This window comes from Marmota flaviventris, chromosome 6 (assembly GCF_047511675.1).
Source record: "Marmota flaviventris isolate mMarFla1 chromosome 6, mMarFla1.hap1, whole genome shotgun sequence".
Lineage (NCBI taxonomy): Eukaryota > Metazoa > Chordata > Mammalia > Rodentia > Sciuridae > Marmota > Marmota flaviventris.
Genome location: NC_092503.1, coordinates 107,058,615 through 107,081,022, shown reverse-complemented (window position 1 = coordinate 107,081,022; position 22,408 = coordinate 107,058,615). Strand labels below are relative to the sequence as shown.

Below are 22,408 nucleotides of genomic sequence, written 5' to 3'. Positions count from 1 at the left end.
CATTAACTGGTACACAATAAAATCTACTGCTGACATGATGTGATGCCTTATCAGCAATTGCACCCACCATTGAAACTTGGGGTTGTAATAGATCAAGGGACAGTTTCAAATACATACAGAGAGAAGCTAGGCTAAAATTAGAAGTTAGCAAGTTTCTTTAGACATATGTTTTGACTTTAAAAAAGAAAATGTGTTCTCCAATACTGGTAATTGATAGGGAAAAAAAAGTTTCTTTTCACACTACTGATTCTGATTTCCTCCCAATGCACTTTTTGAGGAAGCCAGTAACAGTGTGGACTAAAGGGATGGAAAACGTAATCAACTAATAGACGGTCTTTTCTGAATGACACCATATCTCAGAAATAATAAAAGCTCACTTTAATCTCTTCTACAGAAGTTTCACAGAATATATTATAAAGTTCGGCTCACATATCTATCCCTCCTATAAAAATGTCAGCATCTTGAGGGATGATTCTGTTTTTTTATGTAAATTATTTTTTTATTTATAACAGCAGAATGCATTACAATTCTTATTACATATATTGAGCACAATTTTTCATACCTTTGGTTGTATATGTAGTATATTCACACCAATTCGTGGATGATTCTGTTTTTGAGTTTTGTTTCTTTCCATTTACTTTCACAATGCTGCCTGGTACAGGTCTCAATATATAATAAGTGCTGTGTTAATATTTACTAGATAAACTGCCTCTGTTAAATAATCCCACACTTGAAGGTAATAATAATGACACTGATGATGATAAAATGTGGTGTGTGTGTGTGTGTGTGTGTGTGTGTGTGTGTGTTTTATAGAGGGAGAGTACATTAATATCAGTATTTATTTTCCAGGCTTTTCTCCTTATGACCTATACATACAAAGTCCAACATCCACATTTCATTAGTTCCATGATACATATCTTTTTACATTTTAACATCTCTGAAGTAGGGATGTATCTTGCAGTGATTTTTTTCTTTCTCAGTGGTACACATAACAGTACATCTTACAAATTACACAAGACCCAATGAAATATAGTAATACATCTTAATTACAAATACCTATCTAAACCTCTCAGGACCATGAAACTTGATAAATAAGCCCAAACTTAAAGCACCCAGACAAGTTTTGGGATGCAATAGATATACTCAGCCAATGCTGGTTTGCTTTCTCCTTACTATGCTTTTATAAACTGCATTTGCTCCGACAAAGAAAATAGGAAATAATCACTGAGATTCTTCACGCCTCCTATTTTATGTCAAGTGGCAGACTGGATTTTATACCACATTCCCTAATTCTCAGGAAATCCTTCCAAAACAGCTATAAAGAAACTGAGGCTGGAGACATAACTGGACTTGCCAAAGGTCACACAGTGAGTGGCAAAAATAAGATTCAAACCCAATTCAGAGGAACAAAGTCCAAGACTTGGATTTCTTTAGTCTCTTCCATTGGCTCTTAGAAATTCAAAGTCAACCTCCAATACTTGACATGAAATGGGACATCAGAACCTATTCCTGTGCCTTTAAATATTACAGAACAGCTAAAGGCTTCTGAAAAGCTTGCTATTAAGCAGAAAAAAAACAAGGACATAAGTAAAGCAGATGTTCTCTGTAGAGTCGAAGGTTTGAGAAGCATTTTGTGTGAAAAAGCAGATGGGGCTTCGTAGTTGGAAATAAATGGGAAAGTATCAAGGAAGAAGAACAAAATATCAAGAAACTATGGTCTGTGTTGTTTTTTCATTACTTTCAAATGGACAAATATTCATCTGTTCTAGTTTTCTATGTATTTTTTTGGTGGGTCCAGTACTCCTTCCTTCTGATGCTATCTTATAATTTCTCATGCACATTTCTACTATAATATTTGCTTATCCTGCTGAATTGTAATTATTTGCACATATGTTTCCATCCCAGGAAGTGAGCTGTGAAAAGCCAGGGACCACCCTCTTCTTTACCTAGTACCAGGGACACAGCTGGTACTCAACAAAACATTGTTGACTAAATAGATGAAACTTTGGAATATGGTAATAAATAGAACAGTTTGAAATGTCATTAAAAATCTAAAGGCTATTCATAAGCCTGGCTCCTTTGTGCACAATGACAGCCTTAAACACAAACATCACAAAATGTACCTGAGCCTGTGTCAAGAATCCTTTTATCATGTTCTCTTCTCCTCACCACCCCAAAAGTTCCCCAGAGCCCACAGTCACACCCTAAGATTAAGTAACCTGACCTTAACTGACCCTTTCTGCTGTACTGATTCGGCAGAGGGAAGGGGTGAAGATACATGCAAGTTTAGCTACCATCATAGATCCTAGGTCCTTAGGTGTCAGGACAATAACCTCTATTTACTAAGAGATGACTGACTAGAAAATTAAAGACAAAAGACAAATTTGAATAACCCAAAGCCAACAGTTAAATGTACAGCTGGTATTTGCCTCAACCCGCCCTCACTGTATTACATTTCTCAAAATAGCTGGTCTCAGTCAGATCCATAGATAAAGACAGCTGCATCCTGCAGCTGGTAGGCCAAAAATCAGGAACTATCATCCTCTTTGCAGAGGAAGCAGGAGCACTGTTCTAGCCAAAATAGAAGGCCCAGTACTTCTCTATCTGTTGGGATTGTCCCAGTTGATTATACAGAGCAAAGCCACCCAGACTCCAACACTAAGGCTATTGTAGTACAGAGAAAGAAGCACTCCAAGGGCTCTGTCCCTGAGATGTGGGTCTCCTATGTGGTTCTGGAAAGGACTAAGATTCCCTAGGAACAAAGACTCATTCTACTTCATAGAAGTCAATATGGCAACAAAAGTAAACATTAGGCCTGGGTCTACTAGCTGCTAAATCATAGTTTAGTTTTAATCTACCTAATCTATGGAAGGAGTGAAAAGAACAACAACATAGATGCTCATCAGATGCCTGATCAACATCAGTCCTTTAAATGGGTCAATCTCTAGTCAAAGCAGACAGCTAAAGTGACACTTTCTATTATGTTTAAATTGCAATGGTTGTTTTTAGTATTATCATTTTTTTAAGTACATGAAAATTTTTTTCTTCCACTTTTCAAATGAAACCATAAAAGCACAGTCAACCCAGCACCATGCCACTAGACATCGCTTTCATATCTCACTTGCCCACATCCCAGTTTCACAAGTCATTACCTCTGTCAATTTTGGTAACCACTCAGTGTGTGAAGGGCATGTCCTTGAATTCCCATTTAAATGGAAAAATCTCAAGAGTCCAAGGAATTGTTCACTCAGGGTCTCCTATGGAGAAGAATCAGTCTCCCTACATCCAAGGGGTTGGGGATGGGACCCAAAAACAAGGGTTTAAAAAAAAAAAAAAGATTGCATTGCTTAAGCCTATCTGCATTTGCAGAGGCCCTAAATAAAAGTTGGGAGAGGGGGTACATATAAAACTAAACTGAATGAAATCCTAGAAATTCAGTTGGTTCATGTTGTTTCTTTTTTCTTGACAGCCACTGAGGGAGCAGAACATTATCTTCACACACACCTTTGTTTCCCTGCTACAGAAAACATTCCAGCCAGCCTAGGAACACTTGCTCGGCCAGTAAGGAATAAATATTTACACTTAGCTGAGATTTCCAGTTCTGGGGCACTGAACCCAGGCAGCAAGCCTCTGCCTTGACCATCTACTTCAAGCAGTCTTGGAATTGGGAGAACTTCTCCACCCAAAACTCAGTGACCCTCAGTGTTCAGTATTTAAAAGGTCCATTATGTGTGGTTGTTGGAGCTAGTTGGGAACATTCTTCCATCTCTCTGGCCTCTAGAGCTGGGAAATAATTGCAACTAATGGTAAACATCCACTGGCTGCTTACTGTGGCCAAACAACCCTCGTTCCCAAAGCAACCTGCAGTCTATTCACTCATGTTGTTCCTGATTTGTCATGGAGAAACTGAGGTACAGAGGTCAAATTATTTACCCAGAGTCCCCAAAGGGAGTATACCCCCAGGAAAGGAATTTAAACTGGCACACACCTCCATACCTCTGTTCTAATTGGAGCCCATTATTAGGACAGCCAGTATACCCCATCCAGGCCCCCTGGACTTGCTCCCTCAGGAGGTAAGTATGTGTCCACTTCTTCTATTCAACTGCAGGCTCCTTCAACTGCACTGACTTTGACATACTAATCTTTGCATTGCCTGAAATGCCTGGTATAACATAATTTATTACATGATATAGATTTAAAAATAAAATTACATCATCTCTTTGACTGTTTAGCAGAGGAAAACTTCAACCCAGGCATTAAAGCACTGAAAGAAAATAATTGGCTAGCTAAACTTCTATTTGCAGTTAGCCTTCAAAAACTATGGTGAAATAATGTTATTTATTTATTTAGTGGGCATTTTCTAGATAAAGAGAACAGAGTTTACCTGTGGACACCTACACTGAGAAACAGTCTTTAGGTATATGTATCTCTGTATTTAAAAAAATGTAATCTCAGGTAAAAGCTAAAGATGTAGGAAGGTGTGAAAGACAACAGAAAAGATCAATACAAGGCAACTCTCCTTAAATCCTGATTGTAGAAGACCATGATCATGACCATGCCTTTGGGTGCCATTAAACATGTAGCATTAAAATTTATGACAGTAAAACCAAAATGCAAGACAAGAATAAATAATATTCAAGTCTTCTAAGATTTGTTGTATTATCTAAAAAATGGTTTGAAAAATATAAATATATTTATATTTCATATTATACATGTTATAATCCCTAGAGTAGTCATTAAAAGTTTTTTTAAGTGTAACAAGCTAATACAGGAGGAAATATGGGATAATAGAAAATATTTGATTTATCCAAAAGAAGACTTAATCCAAAAGAAAGGAGGAAGAGAAAAAAAAGAGAAGAGAGAGAAGAGAGAGGACAAATAGGAAATAAATAGTAAGATGGTAGACTTAAAGACAAATATGAGTAATTATATTAAGAAAAATGTAAACCCACTGAAATACTCTTAATCAAATGACAAAAACTGTCAGACTAGATTTAAGAGAACACCTTAAGTATATGGTCATTACAAAAGCCATTCTTTAAATAAACACACACACACACACACACAAACACGGTAAAAGGATGGAAAATGAGATAACATACAATTTGCAACACTATATTAGATTTTTGTTTTCTTTTATTTTTCAATAACTTTGGCAAAATCCTTGCAACTTCTAACTATCAGTCCATTACTCCGCTGCTTTTTCCAAATGCTCATTCCCTGAAAGAGAAAATAGGATTCTAGAAGGCTGAGCTTAGGTTAGACTGTTGACCTTGAAAGGAGACAGCCTGAAAAAACACCTCATACCTCAAATTAAGGAAGACAGATCCTCTGGATGTGTTCATTTTAAAATGGTTCATAGGACACCATAGTTAATAATGGACCAGCTGTTCTGGAGAGAGATAACTAAAAGTCACAACAGGGCTAATTCCTTGGGTGGAATATAACATAGGTGCTCTCAGGTTCAATGATAGAAAAAAACATTAACCACTGAAAACAAAAACAGTCATTTTTATACACTAAGAGTCCACTGAATTCTTGGAGCAAAGTCCCCAATGCTCAGCAATATCACAAAACACAGGGAGTACAAAAACAGCATACTACAGGGTCACAGCCACATCAATGTTTATAGCAGCACAATTCACAGTAGCTAAACTGTGGAACCAACCTAGATGCCCTTCAGTAAATAAGTGGATAAAAAAAAATGTGGCACATATACACATGGAATATTACTCAGCAATAAAAGAGAATAAAATCATGGCATTTGCAGGTAAATGGATAAAGCTGGAGAAGATAATGCTAAGTGAAGTTAGCCAATCCCCCAAAAAACAAATGCCTTATGTTTTCTCTGATATAAGGAGGCTGATTCATAGTGGGATAGGGAGGGGGAGCATGGGAGGAATAGACGAACTTTAGATAGGGCAAAGGGGTGGAAGGGGAAGGGCAGGGACAGAGGGTTAGCAAGGATGGTGGAATGTGATGGACATCATTATCCAAAGTACATATATGAAGACACGAATTGGTGTGAACATACTTTATATACAACCAGAGATAAGAAACATTGTGCTGTATATGTGTAACAAGAATTGTAATGTATTCTGCTGTCATTTATTTTTTAAAAAATCAATTAATTTTTTTTTTTTTTTTTAGTTCATCTTAATCAGTATGGAGGAATTAAAAGACTAGGAATGGTGTTACCATGTGATCTAGCTATACCACTCCTTGGTATTTATTCTAAAGAATTAAAGACAGCCTACTAAAGTGACACATGCATACCTATGTTTATAGCAGCACAATTCACTACAGCCCATCTATACACCAGCCTAGGTATCCATCAGTGATTGATTGGTGCTATGGGTTTAGATGTGGTGTTCCCCAAAAGTTCATGGTAAGACAATGCAAGAAGTTCAGAGGAGAAATGATTAGGTTGTAAGAGTCTTAACTTAGTGAGTGAATTCATCTCCCCATAGGGATTAATTGGGCGGTAACTAAAGTGGTAGAGTGTGGCTGGAGGAGGTGGGAATCAGATGTGGGTTGGGGTATACATTTGTATCTGTATAGTGCACTCACTTTCTCTCTCTGCTTTCTGATCACGGTGTGAGCTGCTTCCCTCCACCATACTCTTCTGCCATGATGATCTGCCTCACCTCAAGCCCCATAAAATTATAGAATATTCAGATAAATGGATGGAGTTGGAGAATATCATGCTAAGTGAATTAAGCCAATCCTCAAAAACCAAAGGGCAAATATTTTCTCTGATATGTGGATGTTGATCCATAATGAGGATGAGGGGGGCATAGGAAGAATGGAGGAACTTTAGATAGGGCAAAGGGGAGGGAAGAAAAAGGAGGGTGTATAGGGGTAGGAAAGCTGGTGGAATGAGATGGACACCATTATCCTAAGTACATGTATGAAGACACAAATCATGTGATTACTTTGTGTACAACCAGAGATATGAAAAACTGTGCTCTATATGTGTACTATGAATTGAAATGCATTCTGCTGTCATGTATAACAAATTAGAATAAATAAATTTTTTAAAAAATGAAAAAACATTCATCTTAAGATGCAAAGACTAAATCTAAATTACCCCCCGCCTTCTGACTCTCGTTTGACTTAGCAAATTTCAAGAGATTAAACTATGAATAGACAGTTTCATACTGTGCAATTAAAAAGAAAAATCCATGCCTATTGGTTATTAAAATTAGAGTAAGACCTGGATCCAGGATGTTGCTAAACAGTGATGTACACTGTTATTGAAATATGGAACAAGAAACTTAGTATTGCTGTCTCAAGAACCATCCCCACGGGATTCCACCTCTTGGGTCCCCTTCTTCCTCCAGGAGAAGTCTTTTCTGCTGTCCTTTAATAAACTTCTAATTTCTACTCTGAAAAAAAAAAAAGAACCATCCCCACACACAGGCTATAGCAGAACCAAACATAAAGCTGCAGAATGCTTGTATACCACTGTTTCTCAAAATGTAAATAACAAAAAACAGATACTATTAAGATCTTTTAGTATTATAGGGGAGATAGAAGGAAGGAAAGAATCAAGGTGAATAAGAGTTTGGCATTTGGGAAAAGAAGAAGAATGAATTAGAAAACAAAGCACCCTTTTCCCAAATGCCAAACTCATTCACCTTGATTCTTTCCTTCCTTCTATCTCCCCTATAATACAAAAAGATCTTAATTCTTCTTCATTTCCTATTATTTTTATGCTGTGAATTAATCTCTTTGATATATGGTCTCCTCTTATTCTTTTGCTCTGGGCCCAGCAGGGGCTTGAGTCAATCAATCACATTATCTTTCTTGTAGGCATCATCAAAAAGATCTGCTGATATAGTCTCAAGAATCTAAATCTTTTTTCAAGTCTGCTGTTGTCTTACCAGTCCTTCCCTTAAAATCAAGAATCTAAGAAAGCACAATACAGCTTTGCCTTTGCACTCCCTTTATTCAAACTGCAAGCATTATATTTAATTGAAGGGTAAATGTCTAATCTGCTTTTACCCAAAATCCAGTTACTTAAAGGCTAGTTTTAGGAGCAGGTCATAATTATTGAAATTGTTTCTCAGAAATTCATAAGACATTGGTGTGTGACTTCCAATGTTTATACTTGGTCTATTAGTAAATATTATTTTTCCTGAAATTCCACATTTTCAAAAAGTCAAAAATATACCAGGAGCTTTAAAGACCACCTTCAAAGTCAATTAGCTCCTATAAATTTTTATCCAAACAGTTGCCTGGCTAAAAAATCCCACCTGATGTGTGTTTATTTTAGCAGTGAAGGAATACTAACACTGTTGGTATAAATAGATAAAAGAAGGCTTTTTGGTCTTTTTAGGTATATAAAATTGAGTCCTTTGATATACAAAATTTGGTGCAGAATGATAGTGAACTGAGTTGTGGGGAAAAAAAACCTCTCCCTAGCTCTGAAGTAAGGAGTCTCATCACTGGCATAACACAGGAAGATGGCCTTCTGAATCTCAAGTGGGTTTTATCAAGCCTTAGTGGTTGGCATTTTCTTTATTTTAGAAATATATTCCAGAAGTTTAATTGAAGTCTGTGAGAAATATGATCCAATACCCAATTCTGTACTAACTTCATGGCCTTTCAGGGCAACATAATTAAAGAAGGGCTAAGTCAAATGATTTGCATCATGTTTGGAATGGCCTTTTGTAGAACAACTAAAATAAGCCAGACTTTTTATGTTTTATTTCTAGTATTAATAAATCTTATAAAATAGGTTTACAAATGCAAATAATGATAAAACAGACAAACAAAAAAAGCTGATGTAACTTAACCTTAATCACCCACCTAGTCAGTGTCTTTTCAATGCAAAGCCAGGGCTCATTAGTACAAATAAATCACACTCCCAGATCCCCCCACCCTCAGTTTCCATCTGATCTGCAGGAATGAACAACCAAGGAGGAGAACCGGTTCTGTTCTCACTGCTACTAGCACAACCTGCATCCTCAAGACTTAAAAGCAAGCCTCCCTCACCACCACCACCACCACACACACACACACGTCTGGAGGAAGGGAGAGGACAGGGAAAAGAGGTTTTCTTCTTGGGTGTGTTCAAAGTATGTGATGCAAAATGAGACTGTAGATTAGGTGATGGAGTAGATCTGACCAGCGCAGCTTGACGTGGAACCAATCCCAAAGACAATGATTATCAACTTGCCTGCCACCTTGGAATCACTGAGCTTTCAAAAGTATTAATTCAAAATCTTCTTCTTAGAGATTCTGATTTGACTGACCTGCGGTGGGATCCAAGCATGAGAACTATTTAAAAAGTCCCTAGATGATACGTGGATGACCATTGAGAGCCGTTGGTCTGGAAGACCAGGGTAAGGATGTGCTCCTAAACAGCTAACATCAGCTCTTTTCCCCTGTCACTTGTACCTAGCGCAATGTGAGGAAAAGAGGAGTGGCAGAGACACAACCAGGGCCACATTACCTGAGTGGTGTCCTCCATCAGCCCGCGAATCTTTTCCACGACATCGTTGCGGCGGTGCTGGCGCAGGGCACTAATTAACTGGGCGAGGCTGGCCTCAGGGCCCCGGATGGTCCAGTGCTGCAGAGCCGCATAGGCCCGCTCGTGGTCCGCTGTGTATCCGTTGGAGAAAGCGGCCACCTCCCTCTCGCTGGCATTGCACAGAAACTGATAGATATCCTTCCACTGGCTCCCCACTTGGGCTGCGACAAGCTTCAGGATGTCAATACCTACACCAGGAACAAAATAAAATTTAAAAAACAAATTCAGAACAGGTATGCATTATAAGGAGGAGGCTTTCCTGTTGCTCTGTGTCAAAGGAATTTGCCGCCTTCCCCAGGTACCTGGCAGATGCAGTCCAATTTGGGAACTAGGCTGATACCCTCACATGAAATTTCATATCCTGGGTTGGGGATGTAGCTCAATGTTAGAGGACTTCTCTATCACACACAAGGCCCTGGGCTCAATCCCCAGTAACTCAGAAATAAATAAAGCAAACCCCAACCAGTGCATTGATTTAAAAACATTCACTTCTGGAATGTGAAACCAGAAGAAGGTTTGATCTTGTAAGTATAAAACATCAGCCCCAGAAGATGTTCTAAAAGCCAAACCCAGTTAAGGTAATCAGAGTGAGTCCTTTGTTACTACTAAATACAACCTTAACCAAATAAATTAGAGGTTCTACACTATAAAAGTGGTGACTTCATGAAATTCAGAAAAACTATAAGCTACAAATTTAAGACGACTACTACTACTGTGGACAGGTAGGGGAATACTGTGCTATTATTATTACCCGGCCTTGTTGAGACAAAGAATGTGCAGATTTAAGTCAACTGGCAATGTACACAACTGTTTCAGCCCAATAGACGTGGTTCCAGACTCTACTTCCATGCTCAACAATCAATGTTCTGGTCTATTCAGTCTTCTTCTAAGTTGACTTGCATAGCTATTATAAAGATAACAGCCAAAATGACATCATCATCACCACCATTATCTTCCAGGTATTAAGACCAGGCATTAGTTCACTGAACATGTTTATAAGGTATTAATATCCTGGTTGTACAAGTAAGCAGAAAAAATACAGCAAGAAATGTTAGGCTACTGGACCAATATCACAAAATTAGGTGGATTGGGTACTTAATCCAACTCACAAGGTTGGTAATCTGAACTGCTATAGATGTAACTACTATTAAAAGTGTTAATACATGCTACCTTCCAAGAGGGAGCATATGCCTTTGACCAAACTACCCAGGCTGGTTTTTGTTTTTGTTTCTGTTGTTATTGTTTTGCCAAGTATCTTCCCCCCAATATTTTAATATATATTAGTCCCCCCTTATCCATAGAATACAATGGATACCTGAAACCACAAACAATACCTAATCTTATAGTTCAATGACTTTTTCATCTTCATTGGGCACTTAACATGCATTGTGACTGCACCTTTTACAGTTTGAGCCAAAAACAACAACAACAATAACAACAACAACAACAACAACAAAAACTAGCATTAAATTTCTTTTGTCTTCTTCACAATTTTACAGGTGAAAGATTCATTCTTATTGTCAATCTTAGCAAACCCAGCATTATGATTTTCTTTCTTTCCTTATTAAGCAGAGAAACTTCACCTCTTCACTTGCTTGTGCAACTGATACAGGAGGATTGTGAGTTCAGAGTCAGGCTCAGCAATGGCAAGGTGCTACGCAACTCAGTGAGACCCTGTCTCTAAATAAAATACAAAATAGGGCTAGGGATGTGGCTCAGTGGTCGAGTGCTCCTGAGTTCAATCCCAGGTATCCCCCCCCCAAAAAAAAAAAAAAAAAACTGGACAAAAGAAAGCACTTAGGGCTTCTCTTGCTTCTGTGAATTGCCAGTATCACTATGAAAAGCAAAACGGTGGACAGGTAGGGGACTACTGTGCTATTATTATTATGGATCATCACACTTGTAAACTCTTTAACAAAGAATCAGTCTGTGGTCCTCAAATCTGATGAATACAGAGTGAAATGCCAAAATCATATCTCCAGATCCCTAATGATAATCTCACCTTCTATCAGGTGAGATTCTCCACAAGTAGCTTACTTTGGTGTCTCCTGCTTTATGGCATCTTCTCTCTACAATTACAAGTTGGCTTTGCCTGTTTTATACAGAGTATTCTCATGTAAAGGGTGAGTCCTCCAAATCCATATTATGACTTTGAATGTGGCTCTGTTCACATTCCCCAATACTAGAATTGTTATTATTAACAATGTCTTAAAAATGTTCGTCACCTAGTAAAAAAAAAGGGGGGGGGGGTGGTCAAGTTTCAAGTGAAGTTTAGGAAAGAGAGGAAAACAAATAGGTGCTTATTACCATTATGATTGATTGGATTTTTCAATTAACAAGCAGTTGGGAGGGAATATTTTTTGCTCCCAACACTTGTTGAGGAAAATATTTCTAAAATGAGCTATCAATTTTTGCCTGAGAAAATAACAATAATAATTACAGCAAATTTTCTGAAAATGGAGGATTTGCTGTTTCCTCCATATAAGTCTTTACTATACCACACAATTCTATTATGTAGATGATTTGGAAGACCATCTACATACACATCCAAAATCAATTCTCTGAAAATTGTTTTCAAAAACTAAGTTCCTAGTAGAAGGCTGCTTTCTCCTTAACTATAAACGTAGAATGCCACAAAACATAAAAACTTAAAAAAAATATAGAAGGCCACAAATCAAGACATAACTTTACTTTTAATACTGTTCTCCCTACTTGATCCAGTTGCTTTTTAGTTTCAATGTTCAGTCAGATACAGAGCTTTTGATTTCAAACAAATAGACTCCTCAAAAAACCAAGTTCTATTTAAAACACTGCAGGTAACTGTAAGAAACAAGCCAGCTCTTTGTGGTTAATGTGGTAGATTCTTCCCAACGCCAAAAGGCTTGTTAGTCCCTGAATCTAATTTAGGTCAATTTGACCAAGACCCACAGTGTCTTACATGAAAACATGACTGCATTTTCTTATAAGAAGGACCATTGCTTAAATCTTCATAACACTGATGACAGTGTGGCTTTGGGCAAACCACTAACTGTCACGTCCATTTCCTCATTGTACAATGGAGATACTCACTGTGGTCACTGGGAATGAGCTGATTAACATTTTCTATGCAGTTGATTTATTTTGGGAAGTACCCCCATGATTACAAATGCTGCATATATACTGAGCACTAAAACTTAAGGCTCAATGTATTTCAGATGCAAATACACAGCCTTTATAGAGTAATTACAGAGTTTAAAAAGCTTAACAACCATTCCTTTTCCAAAACCCCGTATTTATACTTTAAAAAAAAAAAAAGTCACAAAGAAAAACACAAAGGAATGGATACAATGAGATTTTCCTTCAAATTAAACAGACCAGAAAGCTGAATTTAAAGATTTCATCTTGCTCTCTTACTCAAGTGGATCTCCCCACTATGGGAGTATCCTAGGGCAGCCATGTTTCTCACTACTGTCCTCTCCCACTTGAGAGTTGAGAAATCTAAGAGTAGGCAACTGCTCCCTCAGGAGATACCAGACTTTCAGCTTAATACATTATCACAAAACCCCAGTGGGGAGAAAAGCCTGAACAGTTGAACTAGCCCCTGAGTTGGCTGTACCTTGTCCTTACCCCATCATGAAAAGTAAGACCAGTGGACTATTTCAAGAGTATTTATTGAGCTGCCCCTGTGTGTTAGGCTGTGTTTGCACAACTGATAACCCTTATGTAATCAGAAGGCAGAAAAAGTCATCACCAAGAAAATGAAGCAACATCAAGGAAACACAAGTTTGTCATCTGTGAAAGTGTTCTTTTTTTTTTAATAGTTTTAGGTTAAAAAGTAACAATAAAATTATGGAGAAAAGCAATACTGTAATTAACCAAATTGAGACAGTTACCTCTTGGCAGGGGGTGGGGGAGGGAAAGGAATGCACACAGAAGGGATCTCAAAGATATTCATACAGTTCTATATCCTAAGCTAGATGGGTGTAGAAAAATGGGTCTTCTTATTTTACTACTATATTCAAAAGTTTATTTATTATTCCTCTTAAAACTATCTAAACATTTATATACATAAACTCATGTATGATCACCTTCCATATCCACAAGTTTCATGCCTGCAGATTCAAATAACTGCAGATCAAAAGTATTTTTCCAATCACATCTGTCTGAATATGTACAAACTTTTTTTGGCCATTATTTTCCAAACAATACAATATAATAACTAATTACAAAATATTTGCATCAAATGAGGTATTATAAGCAATCTAAAAATGATTTAAAATATATCAGAGGAGGTATATATATTAAATTACTATGTTACTGTCAAGTACTATGCCATTTTATATAAGGGACTCGAGCATCCTTGGATTTTGATATCCCTATGGGGGTCCTGGGACCAATCCCCCATGCACATGAGGAACAACCATATATATAAGATGTATGTGTGTGTGTGTGTATGTGTGTGTGTGTGTGCAAATGCTTTATAAACATATACTTTTAAGCAATTCACCTTATCAGTAAAAAATATCACGTAGATGTTGGTGACTAGTACAAAGTCATACAGCCAGTTAGGGGTGCTTCTGTTGTCATTAATGGAAGTGACCCAGTAGAGGAGCATAGTACTCACAGGAATTAATGCTCCCTTAGCCTGGTTATCTGGTTTAGACATGAACGTGCTCCAGGCTAGCCATGGTGTCTACGCTCCCTCCTGGTCTATTATTACTGACCAAGCAGACTTAGGGCTGTTTTCTCTAGGACTAGCAAATTTATTCCTCTTCACTAAAATTCTGATACCCTATTAAAAAAGGGGTGGGGGTTGTGCTCTATATGTGTAATAAAAATTGTCATGCATTCCACTATCATATATAAATTTTTAAAAAAGCGTGGGGGAAAGTTCAAAAAACTTTTTCTGCAATGACAACAGTAAATATTTGAGGCTTTGAGAACCCTACACTCTGTTGTGTCTTCTCCACCCCCCTGCTGTAACATGAAAGCAGCCACACACCCTATTATAGCATGGAGCATGAAAGACCATGCATACAAATGTGCGTGGCTGGGTTCTAACACAATTTGATTTTCAAAAACATGTAGACAGATGGATATGGCCCACAGGCTATAGTTAACCAACCCCTGCAATTCGTAATATAAAGACCACAGCCAGATTGTCAAATAGCATAAGCATTTAGAAAAATATTTTGTTAAATACACACACACACACACACACACACACACACACACACTGAAAGCTCCTATCACAATTATTAATTTATATGTGAAGTGACAGGAAGTGAAATGAAGACCACTTCTCTGCTAGACAGGTGCTCTGGTCATCTGTCCCATCAGAGTTCTCAAGAGTTTTCATTAAGAATGGAGACAGTCCCGATGTGCTGAATTGGTCTAAATTGTTTAATTGTATGAATGTTTAGCCTCCATTTTCTTACACTGAAAAGTAACAAAATTCTCCACCACTGAAGGGCTGATAGGGCATGCAGCCCAGCATTGCTTTTTCCCATAGTGCCAGGTCCTAGAGTTGTGACTGAAATTTCTGAAGAAGTCATCAAAGGAGCCAGGCCCTATAAACCAGAGGCGGTATATGCCAGAAACTGAAAAGGTAGGTGGCCTTGGCTCCTGGGGAAAGGATGAGAACTGTAGTGGAAAGATCATGAACTTGACCATTACAAGATTCAATTTCAAACTCCAACTCCATAATTTGTTAGTTGGGTGACCTTGAGCAAATGATAACCTCTAAGATTTCAATGTCCATGTAAGTAAAATGGAAATACTACCTTTTGTCTGGCACGATGGATACGATTATGTATGTGATCAGGTATTAAAAATGCCTGTCACGGTGCCTCAGTATACTATGGCCTCCTTCCTTTGCCCCCTCTGTTTCTGCATAGATAAGAATCATAGGGAGGGGCTGCACCTAAAAGGTGGGAGGAGTTCTGCATAGACATTGGGATCATAGGTGCTAACCAAGAACCATAGCACCAGGCTCCCGGCTTCCTGTGCTGCATGGACCCCTCACTAGTGTATGCCAGGAGAGGCAGCCTCACTGAACTCACCCACTAGAAGTCCAATGTGGATGGAAAAGTATTGCTGCCACCACCTCTGCTGCACACAGGGAATCACAACAGGATCAGTGGGCTGACACTGACTTGATCCACAGCAAGAGAGTGCAAGAATAGAGGCACACAGTAATAAATGATTATTGCAGAAGAAATGGCATTTTCCAGTGCATTATAAAACCTTGAATTAGACATAATCTGGGTGACAATGCTAATTCAAGGATCACTTCTTAAAAGCTCAATGTCAGCTCCAGTATGCAAAAATGCTTCCTTCTCTTTTTATAAAATTCTGAATAGATGTTAATAATTAGAAGAGGTGCTAAAGTCCTTTCCCTTTTGGAGATAAATATCTGAAATGAGCGCCTTCAGATATACCCTTACTAAAGCCTTCTTTGGAAGAGGTATAAAAGACAGCAATTATGGAGCCAGAGGAGACAAAGGCTCTCTGTTATCACAGCACCCTAGATTTCATGGCCTGTAACCAGGCTTCACACAGAATGGGTGCATCCAAGGGCTGAATATGGTTATAAACTTTTTGATGGTAACAAAGTCATCAGTTAAAAAGGATTCAAGCATCTCTCATACTCGTTAAATGTGATGTCAGTTTTCCTTCTAGAAAAAGAGGCAAAAGTAATGAGGCAAAAGATAATATAATGAGGCAATTAACATGAAACCTCCTCCCAGGACAGATGACTCCACAGTTACCCCATGCTGGTTTCTCAACACACACACACAACAGTCTCCTGAGAGCTACATGTGAATAACAGTAGACATAAGCTCAAGACGGCATCCCTCCCAACACTACCCCGATCCTTGAAAGATGTGCTTATGGTAGGCATGTGCTGTGTCTATGGCTTGCAAACTGCAGATCCAAGGGCAAGAATGGACACAAGACATACAATGTATGTACAGATCAACATATGTCAAGTTCAGACACTGGAATGAAAACCTGGCTTCCGCATTCCCGGATCCACATTCTATGCTGTACAATGGTCCTGTCTTCAGAGATGCCTTTCTAATCCTCTGTTCCCCAAGTCTCATATCTGCTTTGAATACCATTATCTCAGCACCCACCAGAGCCTAGCATATATTTGGAAAGACAACCAATGCATTCAAATGAATGAAGAAATGTGAGTGGAACCTGGGCGTCCTGGAACCCAGTTCTGGCACAAGAATCTCTCCTTTACCCATCCCTCTTCCAACTGAGGGCAGGCTACCACTTGCCCTTCAGAGGCCAGAGCTCATAGTGGAAAGGCCTTGCAGACTGACCCACTGCAGTTCTTTCTTTCTGCTGAGATCAGTAGTGTAGGCCATTTCTGCCTGCCCTGACAACAAATTAAGTACTCCTAAAAGCCACCAACCCATGTGTTTCATAGAAACAGTACATCACTGAGGGTTAAGGAGTGGCACGTCAATGGGGAAAACCCCAGTGCATTTATTACAAAGAAACTGCTTCTTCAGCACTGAGAATTTAGTAGGCCCCAGGTTAAAAATATTCTCTCACTAATTGAGGCACAAAGATTGAACAAACAATTTGGATTTTTTAAAAAAACCTGAAAATGATTTCTGAATTAATCGCTATCTTACTGAAGTTTTAATAGACAATAATTATAAACTCAGGTGAATCTTAGGAGCTACAAAAAAAAAAAAAAAAAAAAAAAACACTGTACAAAGATCTCTTCATGTTAATGGGTAGAATATTTTTTAATGACAAACTATCAAAACAGTAGAGAATTTTCCAAATGGAAAGTATCCCTAATGCTACAAGGAAAACTAATAATATTTTATCTCATTCCACAGGAAACAAAACAAAACAAAAAATGCTTTCTTCTTATTTTGTCTTAGTTATTTGAAGTCCCATTTATCTAAAGCTTTTGTTTTATTTATTCAACAAAATTTTATTGAGTATATATTTTGTTCTAGGCACTGGGGAGACAGCAATGAATGAATGCAAAGCAACACACACACACACACACACACATACACACACACATAATCCTTTTCTTGTGTAGACCATGTTCTATGGGAAAATATGGAAAGAATAAACAAATAATAAAATACCGAGTACGTTAATGAGGAGTGCTAAAAGGAGGAAAATTAAGCAGGATGTTGTGGAGCAGTCGCCTCATGGAGGGACATCTGAGTCAAGACTGAATGGAGCAAGCTGTGCTGATATCTGGGGCAGGGAGTTCCAGGCAGAGGGAACAGAATATGCAAAGTGATGGTGGGTAGGAGCAGGGAAGGAAAGGTGTTGCATGTGCAAAGAGAGCTGATTGGCTGCAGCAAGGGAGTAAGGGAGAGGGAGTGGTGAGAGTCACAAGGTGAGAAAATTGGAAAGAGGGCAGATCTGGAATTGGAATGAGGCCTTTTGGCTGTTACTCTGCATCCAATAAAGTCACTGGAGGTTTAAGAGAAACATGACACTATCTGACTGAAACTTGAACAGTATCATTCTGGCTATTGTGTCAAGAATAAACTGAAGGGGTACAGACAGAGATGGAGCAACCAGGTAAAGGGCACAGCAACGATCCAGAAGGGAGTGAGAGTGATTTGGGCCCAAATGGTGGCTGTGCAAGTAATTTGAAGTGGTCAACTTCTGCATATATTTTTTAAAGTAGAAGTGATGAGATTTGCTAATGCATCAAATATGGGGTCAGAAAGAAAGAAGAATCAAGGATGACCAAGGTTTCAGATGGAGTACATGGGAGAATGGAGGACCACTTTCCATGATGGTAATGGATATGCATGTATGGTTTGGAATTCAGCGTTATCCATCTTAAGCATAAGCATAATAGACATCTGTCAAGCAGACAGAAGGATATTTCCATCTTCATTTCAGGTACAAGGTCCAGGCTGGATAGATGTGCCTGGGAATTTCCAGTGGACAGGTGGTATTTAAAGCCATGAATTACCAAAGGGGGGAGTATTTGATGGAAAAGAGGTGCAAGCATGGAGCTTTAGGGCTCCACTGTTTAGAGGTCAGGAAGATGAGGAGGAATCAGCCAAGGAGACAGGGAAGGAACAGCCAGACACAGGAGGAGAACGGGGAGTGTGTCGTGTTTTGAAGGCCAAGAAAAGAAAGCTGCCACAGGCCAAGTAGAGGAAAACTGAGAATAGAACAGTGAACTTAGAATTGTGTTGTCAGACTACATGGAAAAGAGAAACGATTGTGGCTAAAATATGGCCATATTTCACTAATGCTAATACATCTGAATGCATATTTTAACAAATGCCTTTCCATAGCTTGGTTGCAGTAACCCCCACCCATCAGTGGTATAAATATAATATGTCTCCCAATCAACTGTGTCACAGATTTGAAGAAGTATAGTAAGAGTTATTATTTTTTTTTAATTTATAAACTTAAACCCACCAATCTGTTAAAATTTGATGAATCATCAACCCAACACACTGAGTTCTATACATCCGCTGCAGCGTTAGCCACAAACTTGTGAAGAACGATCGACACAATTTCAGAAATTCTTCCTCCTCTGCAAAATATGCTTATATAATACTTGACCAGGTTGATTCAAGGACACACTTTTAGGGATTTTTTTTTTCTATTTGTATCTGAGCACTATGTGCTAGAAATGCTGATTCGTTTTTCACTAAAACAGTTTTAAATTAAAAAACTGTTTAAGGAGCTGTAGGAAAAAAATAGGAAATATGAAGTTAAAGAGTAAAAACACCTTTCCCCTAAAGCCAAGAGGAAGAAGTGGTGGCTCTGGAACGACAGCTGCTTCTAACTCCCAAGGACACAGGCCACATCTCCAACTACTCCGCACAGGAAATAATGATTTTGAGGCCTTTCTCCTGTCACAGTTCTGTGTGCCTTATAATTCTCAAACTCTCTAGGAGTTTAAACAGGAAGGTGCTGTCTGATGGAAATGGCACTGTTGGAAGCAAACTTGGAAAAGGCAGTGGGGTGGGGGTCTGGGGTGGAGAGCAGCCCAGCCATCCCCACCCTATAAAACAACTGCAGCAGACAGCAGCCCTGCGGCAGGAGGGCCTGCACACAGCAGCCTCTGAGACTGCTATGTCTCAGAAATGATCTGCTCCCTTTGCCCAACTTCCTGGTGTTTACACTTCAAGTGTACTTCCCATAGGAAATGTGGGCTGACAGGATGACTGTCTGGAATTTTTAGTCAAGGAGTCTCTGGCAGAGGAGGAAGGGCTGGGGCTGCTGCTGCTGATTGCTTGCTGCTGCTGTCTGGTGCTGAGAAAACCACCAAGCTACAGTGATGTGAGTTCCGATCAGCACGACTCCATCACCTCTGACTTACTGCAAATAGGCTTTACTTTTTAAAACCTCTCAGCTTAAAATTTTTCCATGCCAAGCGATTTATGAAAAAGTAGAAAATCAGAGCAGCTTCTACAGAGGAAAGCTCATTGTGGATGACAATTTTCTAAGTGGTTTATTTCAGAACACGCTGGGCAAACTAGGTTTTGCTAAGGGAAATAAAATTTTTCTTGGTTTGAGCATGGTTTAAAAAAAACACACACACACACAGCAGGGTAGAGATGTAGCTAAAGGGGTAGTGTGCTTATGTGTGGCCCTGAGTAGTTTGATCCCTGGCACCAAAATAAATAAATAAATAAATTGAAAAGCCTAGCATCAAGTAATTGATGGAAAATCCAAATTCTTATGATCAAGCAGCAGCGTCTGGAGTCAGACTGAAACTTGAGTTTAAAACCAGGCACTGTCAATTCTTGCCAAGAGACCTTGGGCAAGTTACTCTGTACCTCATTTTCCCCATCTGTCAATTGGGGACAGTTGTGGCCTTCCATAGAGTTATATAAATTAAGTCACTATTTATAAAATACTGACAACAGGACATGGCACTCAGTAAGCATGATATAAGTTTTCATTAAAGTAGACAGTGGAAACTTGACTGGTAGGCGAAACCGTTCTTTTAAGGCTAAAATATGTAAAATATTATATAATTCATTTTAGTAGTCTCAGTTTTTCATCTTTGCACTCACAAATCACCTCACGGTCTTACCTATGTGGGTAGTAGCAAACATCCTAACTTCACTTTACACAAAATTCAAGTGGAAAGGTACTAATTTAATATCCAGTTCATTTCTAAAAACTGCATATGGTGGTTTAAATAATTCAGATTAAATGTTTCCTCCAGCCCTTTCTAAAACCTAGTTCAAGACTTGATTTATATTATTCAAATATATTCACGGCACAGGTTCCAGTTGCTTAACACTTGTCACCTAACAACTACAAATCCTGGGAAATATTTATACAAGAAACAAACACAATTCCACTCCCACAGTTGTTCTGCATGACAAATCAGCTCTACAGCTGGATTGGATCTTACCGCTTACCCTGGAAAAGAGGAAGGCAGCTAAGGAGCTGTACATCTATCTAAGAGACACATTTCCTTAACAACACCCAATAAGACCAGTTCTCCCACAATGAACCAATCCTAAAGGAGAAATGGCACTTGGGGAAGAAAGGAAACTTTTTCTAATCCTGTTGTTGAGATTCATAAGGACCTAGAACCGAGAATGAAGTTGTTATTGAAAAAAAGCTATTTCTCCTTGCTTGCTATACAAAGTGGGGTGACGTTATGTTTTGCTTTGCTTGAGCAGTGAATTGTGGATAGAGGACGGGATGGAAGAAATAACGAATATTATCACCAAAAACTCAAGACATAAAACATAGCTCAATTCAATAACAATGTCTGAGCTTTTAAAATAAGTGCACTAAGCAAATTAAGTCCTGGTTCTTAAGAAGTATTTTTCCTCTAACAACAGTTTCACATACTGATTGGGGCATGAAAGTCATGCAGATAAAAGGTTGGACCAGCAAGCCAACTGGTTTTGAAACTCTTTTGAGTTTCAATCTTGACATATAAAAGAGATTTGGTTGTGGATTCTTTTTAACTTCATGTTTCAGGATCTGCATCACTGAAGGATTTTACAATGGAAGGAGATATTAGAGATAGTTGAACCAAAGGCTTTATGATACAGGTGACCAAAACCAAGCCCCACAAGGACCTTCCCTTTGCTTCCCTCCGGCACCCAGTGTTGCCCAACTCCACACATCTCCTCAGTGCATTTCTATTTTCACCTGTTGGTGGAGTGGCCTCTTCTCCACCATCACCCCAGCAGGTGCTCTTCCCACAGCAAGTGCCAGCAATGTAAACAAAGGTCCTTCCTCCCACCCTGAGTGATCAGAATCACACTATCTAGGTAATAACTCTGACTTTCTTTTCCAGTTTCTTTTATACTAGATGCAATCAGACTTGATGGCATTTTACTGCCAGTTTCTAGTGCAGATGTTTCTCTGCAGCTATTTCTCATGGCTTGTTCGACTTGTTAAATTTGGCCCTTACTGCATTTCTACGTGGGTTGAAAATCTTGGGCCTCTCTGTCCTGACATCACCTCTGTGAATGCTCCAATATGGTTCATCCCAATGTCCTTCTTGTCGGGGGACAGAAGGAAAGCCAGGCTAGCAGTTTTACCAACATTGCATATGATCTCATTCAATCTGCATGAGCAGCCCTGAGAGAGGAGTCATGTCCACGCAGCAGATGAGCAAACCAAGGACAGTCCTAGCTGCCGGGCACAGTTATATGGTTAGTGCTGACACTCCATACCCAGCTCAATCTGACTCATTGGTTCTCTTTTTTCATTGCACCATGCTGCCTCCCAGGACTAAGAGTCATCAATCCCATCTTTTAGGGAAATTTACCCATGAACTTCATCCCCAGCCCTTTTTTCATTTTCCACTTTCAGACATAGTATCACTAAGATACTTAAGAGTCTCACGAAGTTGCTGAGGCTGACCTTGAACTTGTGATCCTCCTCCTT

General features: G+C 38.9%; 1 protein-coding gene across 1 annotated transcript in view; it reads right to left on the bottom strand.

Moving 5' to 3' along the window:
* Tnfrsf21 (TNF receptor superfamily member 21) overlaps nucleotides 1-22,408 on the bottom strand; it is a 69,261-nt gene that overhangs the window by 12,522 nt on the left and 34,331 nt on the right. The window contains exon 4 of the mRNA XM_027938277.2: nucleotides 9,461-9,726. Within this exon, the coding sequence (XP_027794078.2) occupies nucleotides 9,461-9,726 (266 nt within the window). The remainder of the gene's footprint in view (nucleotides 1-9,460; nucleotides 9,727-22,408) is intronic.